Below are 15,788 nucleotides of genomic sequence, written 5' to 3' on the forward strand. Positions count from 1 at the left end.
CATTGCAAAAGCTAAGCAGTTTCGGATGGCCATCCAAAAATATTCAATGTGCGAAATAGTTTGCCAACTTTTGTAGACAAAATACGAAAATGTCCATTCCAGTGAGTTTTTGGAGAATTCACAAATACAGGAAAGACCCACTTCTGACTATTTCGTTAACGCTGATTTCGTTGAAGAATATAGTCAAATGTCTGTATCTCATATAGAGAACGAAACCTGATCGTTTTCTTTTATTATTTGTCACAATATCTTGTGGAATTCTTTCGAGTATCTCGCCTATATAAACTGTATCATTGATTATAGTGTTGTAGGGTATTCAACGGTCGGCCCCGCTCGACTGTAGCCTTTGCTTACTTGTTTTATTTTATTTTGTTTTTCAAAATCTTGAACCCTATGTGGGGCAGGTACCAAAATAAATGGTCCAATCTTTACCATTTTTAAACAATTATCGTGCTGATGGGAATATTGAGATGTACCAAGTCTGAATGCAATCGGATGTTAATTTCCCGTTTTATGAGCTTCATGGATGTTCAAAATGTTGACCCTTTGTGGGGGAGTTATCAGAAGGAGTGAACCGACATATTCCACCTTCACACAAGACCATTGGTTTATGAAAGTATTGTGATGTGTGTAATTTGAAGACAATTGGACTCTTACATCCCACTTTATAAGGGTTATAATTATTCAGAATGTTGACCCTTTGTGGGGGAGGTACAGCAGATCTTGTGGTAGAAGAAATAATGGAATGTGTGAAATATGAGTGAACCGGAAGCTTATTTCTGATTTTATAATTGTTTTCGTTATTCAAAACTTTGATCCTTTGTGGGGGAGGTAGCAGAAGGATTGGTCCGTTCTCTTTTATATTTATAGAAGATCTGCTATAAATATGGTGTTTATGGTAATAATAAAATTTACCTAGTTTGAATGGAATCAGATGTTAATTTCGCGTTTTATGAGCTTCATGGTTATTGAAAATGTTGACCATTTGTGGGTGTGTTACCAGAAGTAGTGGACCGATATATTCCATCTTCACATCAGACTGTGGATTAATAAAAATATTGTTATGTGTGTAATTTAAAGATAATCGAACACTTATATCACATTTTATAATTGTTATAGTTATTCAAAATGTTGACCCTTTGTGAGGTACTGGATGGAATATTCAGATATTGTCCATTTTCGCACCTGAACTAGCGCTAATGCAAATATTAGGATTTGCAAAGTTGGAGCAAAATCGGATTATCCTTTCTCTTTCTGTGCAAAAAAAATATTTATTTTTTTGAAAATTTTGACCATTTGTGGGGAGGTACCAGAAGGTGTGGACCGATTTGCCCATCTCCAAACTCAATCTAAATTTGATAATAATATTACGATGTATCCAGTTTCGACACAATCGGATACTCCCTTCCAGAGTTATCGTCAGCCAAGCAGAGAGACAAACAAATGGATGGACTGACGAACGGACATCGTTAGATGTCCTGAAACGGATTTGTTCGGAAGAGACCTAGGGTCTAAAACCGTTATTTCGATGAGGTACATTTTCGCCGTATCAAATAGTATATACCCTCTCTAGCCATATGGCTGAGGGTATAAATAGGTGTCACAATAACCTCCTTAATGAGGCAAAGCAATTTTGAGCGAATTCTAGTTAATAAGTGTAGAACGTTTAATTTTTTTATTATGACCATAAATTGTTTGTTACTAAATTTTCACATTTAATGTTTTTTAAAATTATCATTTAATTTTCCAGTTTTAGTCATAAATTATTTATTGTTGACTTTTAAGCATTTTTCGAGTCTAAACAGTGAACACTCGGTTTTCTTATTTTGGCCATAAAATACAAATATTTTAGAGTTTTGCCTTGTTAAGGCGAAGATCATATGTTTTATGATTTAAGTGTTTGTTTTCTCTTTCTTTAAATGAACGTTTAGTATCTCTGTTGGGTCCTGTTATATGTTCGAATATTTATATGATTCTGTGAAGAGCTTTCGTCCGAAAACATTTTCTTTTGCATCAGTTTCAGGCTAACGCACTCACACACATTTGTTTCACGATTCCATTAGCATAAAATTGCTTGTCCATGTGCTTACTTAAAATCCTAATGCAGAGAAGAAAAAAATTTCTGCCATTTACATGGAGTTGCATTTTTTCCACTCATTTTCCATTTCACCTCCGGTGGGTTGTCAGGTGCTAAGAACTACATAAAACCATTAATTTGTTGCTATTCTTTTTTTTTTCAATGGTAATATTTTGAACGCCATTTTCATACGTGGTAAATGGACAAGAAAGCGTGTATGTTTGAAATAAAATGACACTGATTATGAGTTATATTGCGTGTTGCATGACATTACTCGTTTAAGAAAAGTGTGACTAGGACCTTCAAACACTTATACTTAGGGTATGTTTAAATAAGATTTTAAATCCTTTCAATTTTCGAAATCCTGAAATAAAGCCTAGTTGTCTACTTATTTTTATATCCTACACCACAAGGTGGTCAGGGTATTATGTCTTTGTGCATTTGTTTGTAACAGGCAAAAGGAAACGAGATAGACCCATAGTTCCTTTTGATGATCTGCATAGAATCACTTTCTGAGTTGATTTATGCATGTCAGTCCGTCCGTCCATCTGTCCATGTATTCTTGTGAACAAAATGCAGGTCGCATTTATTATCCGATTGAGATGAAATTTTGCAAACAACATTTGTTTGGCCCAAGGACGAACTCTATTGAAATTGGAGATAATCGGTAAAAATTTAGATATAGCTTCCATATATATCTTCGTCCGATTTGCCTTGTATTGTGCACCAAACGTGTAATATCAGCCCGAATAGTATGGAATTTTGCACATACAACCAAATTAGGATGAAAATAAGTATGCCAAATTTTATCGAAATCGGTTCAGATATAGCTATAGCTCCCATATATATTGCTCATCCGATTTGTTATTTTTGTCCTCCGCAGCCGTAATATGCACTCTGGGGAAATATATCAAATGCAGCTCAGAAATACATTTGCTAAATTTTATCGAGATCGGTTCAGATTTGGATGTAGCTCTCACATATAACTTCGTCCGATTTACCATTTATTGTGCCCCAAACGTCTAATATTTGTCCAAATGGGATGGAATTTGGCACATACGACCGAATTTAGTCTAGAAGGTAGTATGCCAAATTTGGTGAAGATCGGTTCAGATATAGTTATAGCTCCCATATATATTGTTCATGCGATTTATTGTATTTGTTACCCACAGCCGTAATATGCACTCCGTAACAACGATATTCAGGGAAATATATCAAATGCAGCTCAGAAATATCTTTGCCAAATTTTATCGAGATCGGTTCAGATTTGGATATAGTTTCCATATATATTTTTATCCGATTTCAAATTAATTTCGCACTAAATGGGCAATACAAGTCCGAATTTAAAAGATACAAATGCTTCGGCATATTTTGTCCTTTGAACTTTAAATTATAATTATAATCATAGCGTGTATGATTGAATTCTCCCATAAAAACTTTTAATTATTAAGTGGAGCTCAACTAAATTAGAAAAGTGGTGTAGGGTATCATAAAATCGGCCCCGCCCGACTTTAGGACTTTCTTTACTGTTTTTTTTTTTTTTTTGAAGATGAAGTAAAACAACCGTATACTAATTTTCAATTATTATTTATTACTTTTAATTACTAATTTTGCCACAAAAATTGGGGGAAAATTATTTTTCCTATGCCAATTTTTTTCTTCCTTTTTTTACCTTAAAACACTATGTGATGGGGTTATTATGAGTTTTAGTGGGGGCAAGAAATTATGTAACATCTCGAAATATTGGTCCGTTGTACTCCGTCTGTCTGTCTGTATGTCTTTAGGTCTGTGCCCACGATAACTCTCGAAGGGAGTATCCGATTTGATCCAAACTTGATACGTCGTAATATTATTATCAAACTTAGGTCGAGTTCGGAGATGGGCAATAGCAGTCCAATGCTTGTGGAACCTCCCCCCATAAAAGGTTAACTTTTTCAAACATTTTTTTACTGCACAGAAAAAGAAAGGATAGTCCGATGTAGGAGTCCGATTGTCTTCAAATTACACACATCACAATATTTTTATTAACCCAAGTTCTGGTGTGAAGATGGAATATATCAATCCATTCCCGTTATGTGGGAATGGGCCGTTATGTGGGGACTATACGACGACGTGGACCTGCACAGACAATTTTCTGTCACAGACTGTAGTATCCGTTACGAACTTCAAATACCAAATTTAAAACAATTCCGCTGAATAATGTCGCTAAAATTATAAAAATACCGAATATCGGGAGGTACCGTTATATGGGGGCTACAAAGATATGTGGACCTCCGCAGGCAATTTTCTGTCACAGACTGTAGTTTCCGTTACGAACTTCAAATACCAAACTTGAAACAATTTCGGTGAGTATTGTAGCTAAAATTGTCGAAATACTGAATATAGGGAGGTACGATTTATGGTGCTATTAAAAAACGTGGCCTGCACAGACAATGTTCTGTTTAACTTAAAACAATTCCGGTGAAAAATGTCGCTAAAATCATCAAAATGCGCAATATCGGGAGATACCGTTATATGAGGACTAAATGGGAAACATGGACCTACATGACGAACTTAACTTACCGACTGGCAAAATAAACATGTGTGGAAAATTTTAGCCTTCTATCTCAATTCGTTCGAAAGATAGCGTGATTACAACAGACAGATCAAGAATAGACGCTGATCAAGAATATATATATATACTTTGTTGGGTCTGACATGAGTATTTCGTGGAGTTACAAACGGAATGACAAAGGTAATATACCCTCCATAGTATTGTGGAGGGTATAAAAACGTGAAATTAACATCCGATTCCATTCTGACTTGGTACATCTCACTAGTTCCATCAACACAAGATATATTATAACAATGATAGAGATCGGACTATTGACTATTCGATTATTAAATAATCGAACATTGATCCGTCATCTATACCAACTGATTCCATTGAATTTTTATACCCTACACCACAAGGGTATTATGTCTTTGTGCATTTGTTTGTAACAGGCAAAAGGAAACGAGATAGACCCATAGTTCCGATTTGCCTTTTATTGTGCACCAAACGTGTAATATCAGCCCGAATTGTATGGAACTATGCACATACAACCAAATTAGGCCTGAAAATAAGTATGCCAAATTTTATCGAAATCGGTTCAGATATAGCTATAGCTCCCATATATACTCTTCATCAGATTTGTTATATTTGTTACCCACAGCTGTAATATGCACTCCGTAACGACGATTTTCAGGGAAATATATAAAATACAGCTCAGAAATATCTTTGCCAAATTTTATCGAGATCGGTTCCGATTTGGATATAGCTCCCATATATATCTTTATCCGATTTCAAATTAATTGTGCACCAAATGGGTAATACAAGTCCGAATTTAAAATATACAAATTCTTCGGCATATTCAGTTCTTTGAACTTTAAATTATAATCATAGTGTGTATGAACTTTTAATTGTTACGCGGAGCTCTACTAAATTAGCAAAGTGGTGTAGGGTATCATAAAGTCGGCCCCGCCCGTCTTTAAGACTTTCTTTACTGGTTTTTTTGTGAAATGTTGCAAATTCCTTCCAAATGGTGAATGGTATTCAAAGTTCGACCCGGCTGAACTTACTGTTTTTTAACTTGTACCTATTCCAATTTTATTTTATTATTTTTTTTTCTTTTAATGAATATCCACTTTGGCTTCATTGGACCGCACTTCTTCAAAAATATTGCGTAACGTAACTGTTATTGGTGAGCGCTTGTCTAAAAGTGCTAGACTTGCATGACACACAGCACGTGTAAAGGTGAAAATACATGAAAGGCTTTTTTGACTGGCTTAAGTCATAGGCTTGCTTCTTCGTTAGAGAACAAAGGTGTTTTATATTGACTTATAGTACGTTTATATATATATATGAGGGTTAACCCACTGGATTTGGATTTAAATTGTCATATCCATTATTTTTACTTCAAATAAATCCTCTCAAAGTAGGTTAACCCTACAAAAAGTTCTAACGTAAACATGGCATTAGGTCAATTTCAGCCCGTAATTTGTACTACTTGTTCACTCTACACTCTTTTCTTCTTTTACGAAGATGCTAGCCGATGATTTAAGCCAGTCATTCTCGGCTTAAAGGTGGGAACGCTTATTTGGCTGGCGTAGAGGAACAAAGGAGTTTTAGCTTAACTTCGATTTTGCCTCAGCCGATGACTTAAGCCAGCCGAAAAAGCGCTTTATGTAGTCCCGCCTTAATAATGGACTTTCAATAGGGATAACTAGGTGAACATTTTATTTTACGTTCGAAACCGGTCAACAAGAGTCCCATAGTCCGTTTTTTAATGTTTTTCCATTCCCGCCCGTTTCCAAAGTTCTCATTTTGATCTTTAACCATTTTTACAACTAAAAAAAATATATGTAAAGGAACGCAACTAATATACAAAGCTTCTGCTGACATTTTAAATTATTTATCAATTATCTTCAAACAAAAAACATACAAACAAAAAAAAAAACAGAAAAAACAATTGTTTTGAACATCAAATGCGTTTGATAACAACAATACTCAGTCTCCTGATTATCGTTTTGCTGCTGCTCCTTGTGACAAGCAATTTTAATTATTTGCGTAATTGGATAAAGACAGCGTTAATGAGATCCGACAACTGCATTGTAAAGGTGAGAAACATTGCCACTGTCGCCAACCCCCTACCTCTTCCCATTTTGTTTTTTATTGAATTATTTAAGCAGAAATCTATAAAAGACAACAATCGGATACCAGGACATTGCGATGAAAATAAAATACTGCAACAATTTGCACGCCTATACATTACAAGTCCAGAGCGGATTGTGCACCTTTTAACGGAGAGACCCCTGTTCAACACCTGCAATCAGGTGTCCGATGTATTGACTAAAATAAATAAGATTTTGACACGGCATCAGGCATTTTCCGTGGATAATCTTTATGTGAAGCTGTATAATGGGTTGAAGCACTTTGATGATAACATTTGCCAACGCAGTTTTTCTGCGGAAGACAAAGGTAAGTATCACTTAATGAGAGTTTCATACATACATATCGACTTATTGGTCATGACAAAAATGCATATCTTCATTATTTAAGTGGTATGTTTAGCTTATAGGATTTCTAGAGGCGTTATAACTTTTTCAGCAAGTTGCAAAACACAAATGAACATTTATTTATAACATACAAATTAAGAGTATATTGACACATAGTTTCTTTTGAAGATTTAAAGAATAATTTTTTAAGAGGAAAACTGGTAAGCAAAGGCTATGGTCGTGCGGGGCCGACCATGTGATACCCTACAACACTACAATATGTTAAAAGCACTCCTTACGTCCAAATCTATTTTGGAAGATTTCGTTTGTCATAGTTATGTCATAGATCACTGTCCAGATATTAACCATAGCATTTTGAACAGGGACATTTGCCCAATATTTACGCACTCCGTCGTGCTGTTAGTTGTTGTGGTCCATTTTACAGCTAAAGATAATCCAATAGTCATTGAAAATGCTAGAATTCTTCCCTGTCCTTAACTCTCTTCACAGGCGTGTCGATTGGCTTCAATTGTGTGATCAGGAATTTTTTTTCTGTTTTTGGTTCATTTGAACCCCTAAATATTTTGCGATCATCTCCAAATGCAAAAGGCCCCTCTGTATCTCCAGATTTAGACTCATCTATATGGTTTGCTTGTCTACGATATTTGGGTAAATTGGTCAACGAAATCAGCATAAAAAAGGCAGAAGTTCGCTTTTGTGTATTTCGGACATGGCCTGTAAGTAATGTTGGTATTTTTTCACGCAAAAGTAGTGGTCCTTTCTACCCGCTGTCCTAAACTTCTAACTTCTTTTTTTATTTGTGACCTTTATAACGGCTGCAAAATCAGGAATATTTTTAGTTGTTGGTCCATTTCAACCCCTAATTTTATTGCGGACATCTTTGAAAACAATAGGCCTAGCCCTTCTGAGCCTAACCCTACCCTTGTGAAAATTTTCTTGAGGATCGGACGATACTTGCAATCTGTATATAATTACCCCAACCAGTGTTGTAAGGTGAAAAAAAAAATAGTATGCGATAAAAATATTAAAAAAAATAAAAACATGTCACAAAATACTACAGAATCTATATTAACATCATTATTAGCATCTTTTTATGCGATTTTTGTAGATTTTATTCTTTTATGCCAAAAAGGCATTCTAAATTGACAAAATTTGTTAAAATCGGTCCAGCCATTCTTGAGATATAAGCATTCTAGCTAACATCCCCTTTTTTATATAAACATTAGCTGAACCCGGTGCGCTTCGCTACCCCTTTTGATTTTATATGAATTCAAAATTTTATTTACGAAAATATGTTGGTTAAAAAAAAAAAACAAATTTAAAAATTTCGCCTTAAATGGCCCATCTGCTTAGTCTAATGTTGTCATATTATTTCCAAAAACTTCGGCGGGTTTCTCATGAATAAATTTTTCAATGTTACCTTTCAATAAATCAATTGAATCGGTCTCGTCTGTACAGACAAGGGTTTTAACAAAGCCCCACAAAAAAGTGTCTAAAGGCGTTAAATCACATCACCTAGTCGGCAAATTCGCCGGTGCCGAACGTGAAAAAATATTCACCGAACTCTCCTCTCAATAAGTCCACATTGTTGAAACCACATGTTCTGCAAGTCAAGCTCTTGCATTTTGGGCAAAAATGTTGATGTCATTTCACGGTAGCGCTCATTATTCACAGTTACGTTACGATTCACAACAGCACCAAACGGGGTTTTTTTCTGGATGCATTGGTAGCTTTACAATGCTTTTGGCTGATCTCTCCGAAATCGACAATTATGCTTATTTGCGTTCCCATTGAACCAAAAATGAGCTTGGTGATAAATGGAAGAATGTAACACAATGAAGAATTGACCCATTGCAATTATGGGGATTGTGTCCAGTTTATTTCTGGTCATAACCCCCATAATAAAGTGGGAGTATGACCTTTTGCTGTGGAGACTATGTCCCAAAAATATTCGGGCATAATCCACAGAAAGAAAATAGGACTTAAATTGAGTTTAGGGACTATACTCGAATTGACCTGATATATTTATAACAGATAGATATTTTAACCTGATTATGGATGTATACCCTCAACCAATGTACGATTACTTACAAATATTTTGACTTCTGTTATGATTATTCAAACCCCTTATGAAGTAGGTTCCGAAGGAATGGGCCAGTGTTGGCCATTTCGTATCGGACCTAAATAAATATGATATAAATATTGCAACGTGCCAGGTTTGGACTATATTGGTAACTTCCTTCACTTTACATAACATATATGATTGTTTTTAGAAAATGCTAACATGTGCGTGAGCTACTAGGTATAGTCGATTAAAGTACTCCATTTTCATGCTTCATCTAATACATATAAAATATTGGTATGAGCAATATTACAAGAAAATCGAACATTTATATCCAATTTATGGAAAATCATAAATTCGATATTTATCTCAGGTTTCCGGCAAGGAGAGATGTATTAAGATATGGCAAGTTGTAAAGAATAGCTGACTTGTTTGAGGAGAGTTGGATGCTTATTTCGCTTTCTTTGAGCCTATGAGGAGGAGGTACCAGAAGGAGTGGACCGATATATCCCATCTTAACACCAGACCTTGGGTTGATAATAATATTGGGATGTGTGAAATTTTAAGACAATCGGATTCTTACATCACATTTTATAAGAGTTACAATTATTCAAAATTTTTACCCTTTGGAGTGGACCGATATTATTTATTTTTGCACCTGACCTGAACTGACGCAAATATTAGGATTTGCAAAGTTGAAGCAAAATCGGGGGAGGTACTTTTTTCCTTTTATCTCCGAACTCAATCTAAGTTTTACAATAATATTACGATGTACCAACTTTGGATCAAATCGCATACTCCCTTTGAGAGTTATCGTGCGCACCATCCAGCCAGACAGACAGACGGACGGACAGACGGACATCGCTAAATCGACTCCAAATGTCCTGAAACGGATTTGGTTTGGATTTAGATTGTAGCCATATAGCTGAGGGTATAAAAATGGGTATTATTTGAAAGCTTATGGAAATACCCATTTAACAAGTGGTCATGATATCTTTTGTAGTTCCGAAGATATTGACTTTAAAATAAAAGGCCGACTACTTACAAAAGTTATAAAAAATCATGGATGGCGTTGCGGTGTTGGACATACCCCAGAGGAGAAAATTTCAAGCCCCAACCGACGATTTAAAAAGCTACAAAGGCCTATAAGTGGAGAAAATCTCAATTTCATGATTTTTATCATTAAAATCATTGGAACTGCAAAAGATATCAGCACATTTGGCACCAATTTGGAAAAGCAAGAGTGTAGGCTAAAATGTACTATGTAAATCTTAATACCCCATAATGGGACATATTTCAACTTTAAGGGGTTTTTCATAAAGTTCTAGTACAAGAAAATCAAATTTGTAGAAACCTTATTCAGTTATATAGAAGACCCTAAATACTCATACGATTCGAGCCTTCTCAAATCCATAATATGCCCTCATTAACAATGCTATTGGTACAATATATTCTCATAAAACCTGAATGAATTCACCGATTTTCGCAAATTTCAATATTTCAGCCGTGCAAAGATTTTCACTCTTTCTGGTACCTCCTACAAAAATATTCAAAGTCTACAAACAAATCATATCTATATATAAACAAGTAAGCAAAGGCTATAGTCGTGTGGGGCCGACCATGTGATACCCTACAACAATTGAATATGTTTGAAGCCCGCTTATGTCCAAATCCATTTTGGATGATTTCGCTTTGGAAATTATGTCATAAAGCACTGCCCAGATATCACCCTAAGCATTTACGCAATTCGTCGTGTTGTTAGTGGTTTAGGGTTCAACCCTAAATATATTGCGGACATCTTTAAAAACAATAGGCCTAGCGCTTCTGAGCCGAGCCCTAGCCTTGTGAAAATTTTCGATAATTGCAATCTGTATATAATAACCCAACCTGTGTTGTAAGGTGAAAAAATATTACAAAATATACACTTCAATATTATAAGTCAAATTAACATCATTCTGGCATTCTGAATTGACAAAATTTGTCAAAACTTATATCTCCTGCCATTCTTGAGATATAAGCATTCTAGCTAACATCCCCTTCCTTTGTATATATACATTGTATATATATATTGCTATATATATAACGGTCAGAATTGACCTGTTAGTCTACTTGTGATTTCGCAGGGATTAAAAATATTCGTGGTTTAATGGAAAATTTGACTTTTATTTAACACAAATATTATGGTCTATTCCACCCACTAAATATTACCCAAAATTGGATGACTTCTGCCCAGCCCTAGGCTCTAGCCCCATGCTAACGTCCGCGTCGATTGGTCTATAATTGCGACCTGTAGAGCAACTGCAAAATCTGGAATTTTTTCAGTTTTTGGTCCGTTTCAACCCCTAAATATTATGCGATCATCTCTAAAAGCAATAGGCTTCTATTCTGACCCTAACCCCACCTACATTTTCAATTTCGTGAAGATCGGACCATAATTGCAACCTGTAGCGTGATTACAAATTAACATGGACAGAGGGACGGACGGACGGATGGACATAGATAGCTAGATCGACTCAGCTCGGCGAGATGGGAAGATCCATATATACTTTCCTATGTGGGAAACCAATATTTCGAGGTGTTACATAATTTTTGGCCCAATCAAACTTATAATACCCCCAACACATAGTGTTGCAGGGTATAAAGATTACGATATACGATGATGGTTTTAGAAATGTGTACTACAAGTGCTCGAAAAGTACTAAATAGTACTATAATTGGTACAGTTTGCTATTGGGTAACCAGTAAAGAAAGTCTTAAAGTCGGGCGGGGCCGACTTTATGATACCCTACACCACTTTGCTAATTTAGTAGAGATGCACATAACAATTAAAAGTTTTTATGGGAGAATTCAATCATTTAGTGCACAATTAATTTGAAATCGGATAAAGATATATATGGGAGTTATATCCAAATCGGAACCGATCTCGATAAAATTTAGCAAATGTATTTCTGAGATGTATTTGATATATTTCCCCAAATATTGTTGTTACAGAGTGCATATTACGGCTGCGGGGGACAAAAATAACAAATCGGATGAACAATATATATGGGAGCTATAGCTATATCTGAACCGATTTCGATCAAATTTAGCATACTTATTTTCAGATCTAATCTGATCGTACGTGCAAAATTCTATACTATTCGGTCTGATATTACACGTTTGGTGCACAATAAAAGCAAGTTGGACGAAGATATATATGGGAGCTTTATCTAAATTTTAACCGATTATCTCTAATTTCAATAGGGTTCGTCCTTGGGCCAAACAAATGATTTGTGCAAAATTTCATCTGGATAGGGCAATAAATGCGAACTGTACTTTGTTTACAAAAATACATGGACATACGGACGGACAGACGGACTGACATGCATAAATCAACTCAGAAAGTGATTCTATGCAGATCATCAAAAGGAACTATGGGTCTATCTCGTTTCCTTTTGCCTGTTACAAACAAATGCACAAAGACATAATACACTGACCACCTTGTGGTGTAGGGTATAAAAATATAGTGCTTGAAATCTAAAATTTGGTATTAGGATCGCTGTTCTGCAGTCTGGCCATATGGATGTGGTTTCGGAAATGTGTACTATAATTGTACGAAAAGTACTAAATTTAGTATTGGTGAAGGGATATGGCCGGAATCCTCAAATAAAAAAAAGTACTGCGTGTGGTACTAAATTGGGCTTTGGGTGATGGAATAGCGCTGGAATCGCGAAATTTGATATTGTAGTCTCTGTTGGTATCTTGTACATATCATTCCCATTCCAGCGAGATGATTTTATTTGTACTACTACATTTTTATCTTCAATTACTTCTGAGATCTTTTCATTTTAGATCTAACAAATTACCAGGATTGCATACAAGAACTCCACGAAGATTTGATTGAGTGCGAAGGACCACCGGATTGGTTTGAAAAGACAAATGAGGCTGTAGTTTGCCAGTAAGTGTGATGTGTCAAAACATTGTATAACCTCATTTTTATACCCTCTACCATAGCATGGAGGGTGTATTTAGTTTGTCATTCCGTTTGTAATACCTCGAAATATAAATACTTCATAAGGTATGTATTGTCTTGATCAGCATAAAATTCTATGCGTCGTTCTGTCTGTCCATCTGTGGGAATCACTCTAGCTTCCGAACGAAACAAAGTAGGTTCATAACATTTTACTCAAATGTGTTTTAGGTCTACAGGACTTTTGGTATGGGCTATATTAGTCCACGTTTTGGTATAGATCCAATATAGTTGTACCAAAAAATTTAAAGTGTTTGGGTGTTATTGTCACAATTTTAACCCGAATCTGCTATAATGTGGCAGTATGTGTTCTGAGTTTTTGTATAGTCCCCATATACATACATATATACATATTTCTATGTCACTCGTCCGACAGCTGTTAAAATTATTCCAGTGACAGCTCATTAACAACTCTAGGTTCATAGAAATCGACCGTGGCATCAGAATAAATACCGAATATTATCGCGAAAATATTCTGGAGGGTGTATTAAAGCCTTGGGCTCGCAAACATTTTGTCGGCAGACCTTGGACATTCCAATAGGACTCAGCTACACCGCACTCAGCATGCGCCGCCCAAAATTATGGCGTTTGACTTTGTTACAGTTTTTTATCTCACCCTGTAATTGTACCTCAATTTTGGTATTTTGATGGTTTGTGTCACACTTTTAAAAGAATTAGAATTTTGAAGTTCCTAATTAATACTGCAGCCTGTAACAGAAAACTTCGTATAGCCTCCGTATAACGGTACCTCCTAATATTCCGTATGTTGTTGCGACATTATTCACCGGAATTGTTTCAAGTTTCGTATTTCAATTTTAATATCGTAATGACCTATGAGAAAAATTGCCCATGTAGGTCCATGTCTTTGTAAAGGCCACAATATAACGGTATCTCCTTACATTCGGATTCTTTATGATTTTTACAGTATTCTTCAATGGATAATTTTTAAAATATTTCAAATTCCTTCCAAATGGTGGAGGGTATACAAATTTCGGCCCAGCCAAACTAACTGCTTGTTTACTTGTTACATCTCGTTTTTAGGTACCTCAATGACATTGTCAACTGTCACTACATCAAAACAGCAATGTTATGTGGCTTGAAGCCAGCTCTCCTGCTGAGAACTTTTTCTATTGGTATTATGCAAGAAGTGGTAACGGTAAAATAGTAACTTTTTAATTCTTTTTTCGAAATTATATTACTGGCGAGGTTCTATCGAATTTTTTTTATACATTTTTAGAGCAAATGCAAAGTTTCAAAGTCATTGCCACACGTTGACGATCCAATGCCGGGTGGAACGATAATGTTCGAATCTTATTCATTACTCTATCCCTGTGCTTTTTGTGTATTGTTATTGCTTTTTCTGTTATAGATAAAACATTTTCGAAGAAAATATATACTTTTTTATTTGTTATTAAACGATGGAGACGAATACTTATATTTCTTACGAACTTTGAAAACATATTCTATCCTTAATAAGTAGGAATCTACATTTATAAAAGAGTAAAGAATTGACTGATTGACTTAACCATACTTCAACACCCAAACGAAATGGCTGAAGTTAGAATCTTTTTGGGGGAGGGTCACTCTTGATTTGGATTAGACTGGGTTTTTAGAAACTGGTACTAGAACGGTACGAAAAATATTAAAAGGTACTAAATGTGGAGAAAGTAGTAGAGCTAGAATACTTCAATTTGGAATAAGGGACACCGATGGAGTGTAGAATAAATGTACTAAAGGGTTTTTGGAAATTCTTACAATAAGTGTACGCAAAGTACTAAAATGTACTACAAAGTTGATGTGTAGATTCGATGTAAGGAGTAGTTTTGGAAGTGTGTACTCACATATACGAAAAGTACTAAACGGTACTAAATTTTGTACAATTTGAATTTAGAGGAACGAATGTAAATGAAATCCTGAAATTTGAAATTAACATTACTGGCAGAGTTTAGGATTGGGATATGTAGGAAGTTTTTTGAAAATTGTACTTATGTCCACGAAAAGTATAAAATGGTACAAAATTTAGCACAATTAAAATTTTGGGTGAACGGGTAGAATTGAAATCCTGAAATTTGGAAATAAGAATGCTATCGTATTGAAGGACTGAGGTTTGTAGTTAGTTTTGGAAATTCATATTTTTGTGTTCTAAATGGCATTAAATTTGGTACAATTTAAATTTTGGGAGAAGCAATAGAGTTAGAATCCTGAAATTTGAAAATAAAATTACTATCGTGTTGTAGGGCTGAGAAATGTATTTATTTTTGAAAATTCTTACTTTTGTGTACTGAATGGTACAATTTCAGTTTTGTGAGATCCAATAGAGTTGGAATCCTAAAATTTGAAAATAAGATATTTATTCAACTCCATGATGTAGGTAGTTATGAAAATTTGTACTTAAGTGTACTAAATGGTACAATTTTGATTTGGGTTAATAAATAGAGCTGGTATCCCGAAAATAAGATTACTGTCGGAATGTAGGATTGGGATACGTAGATAGTTTTGTAAATGTGTATTTATAGATACTAAGTTTGTTACAATTTTGATTAAGTTGAACTGATAGAGCTGGAATCCTAAAATTGGAATTAAAATTGGGTTATTTAGGAAGA

At 35.1% G+C, this 15,788-nt stretch overlaps 1 protein-coding gene across 1 annotated transcript; it reads left to right on the top strand.

Moving 5' to 3' along the window:
* The first annotated feature begins 6,564 nt into the window (after positions 1-6,564).
* On the top strand, positions 6,565-14,554 carry LOC101895554 (uncharacterized). Its single transcript, XM_020037247.1, has 5 exons — positions 6,565-6,715; positions 6,788-7,076; positions 13,008-13,113; positions 14,227-14,341; positions 14,423-14,554. The coding sequence occupies exons 1-5, from the start codon at positions 6,584-6,586 to the stop codon at positions 14,552-14,554; spliced, it is 774 nt and encodes a 257-aa protein (XP_019892806.1). The 5' UTR covers positions 6,565-6,583.
* Positions 14,555-15,788: the final 1,234 nt, after the last annotated feature.

Source organism: Musca domestica, unplaced genomic scaffold (genome assembly GCF_030504385.1).
Source record: "Musca domestica strain aabys unplaced genomic scaffold, Musca_domestica.polishedcontigs.V.1.1 29, whole genome shotgun sequence".
Lineage (NCBI taxonomy): Eukaryota > Metazoa > Arthropoda > Insecta > Diptera > Muscidae > Musca > Musca domestica.

Excerpts from the sequence above, each read along its gene's own strand:
- LOC101895554 (XM_020037247.1), top strand. The coding sequence starts at position 6,584 with ATGCGTTTGATAACAACAATACTCAGTCTCCTGATTATCGTTTTGCTG. Across the intron at positions 6,716-6,787 it reads CCGACAACTGCATTGTAAAG|AAATCTATAAAAGACAACAA; the intron begins GTGAGAAACATT and ends TTATTTAAGCAG. Across the intron at positions 13,114-14,226 it reads AATGAGGCTGTAGTTTGCCA|GTACCTCAATGACATTGTCA; the intron begins GTAAGTGTGATG and ends TCTCGTTTTTAG.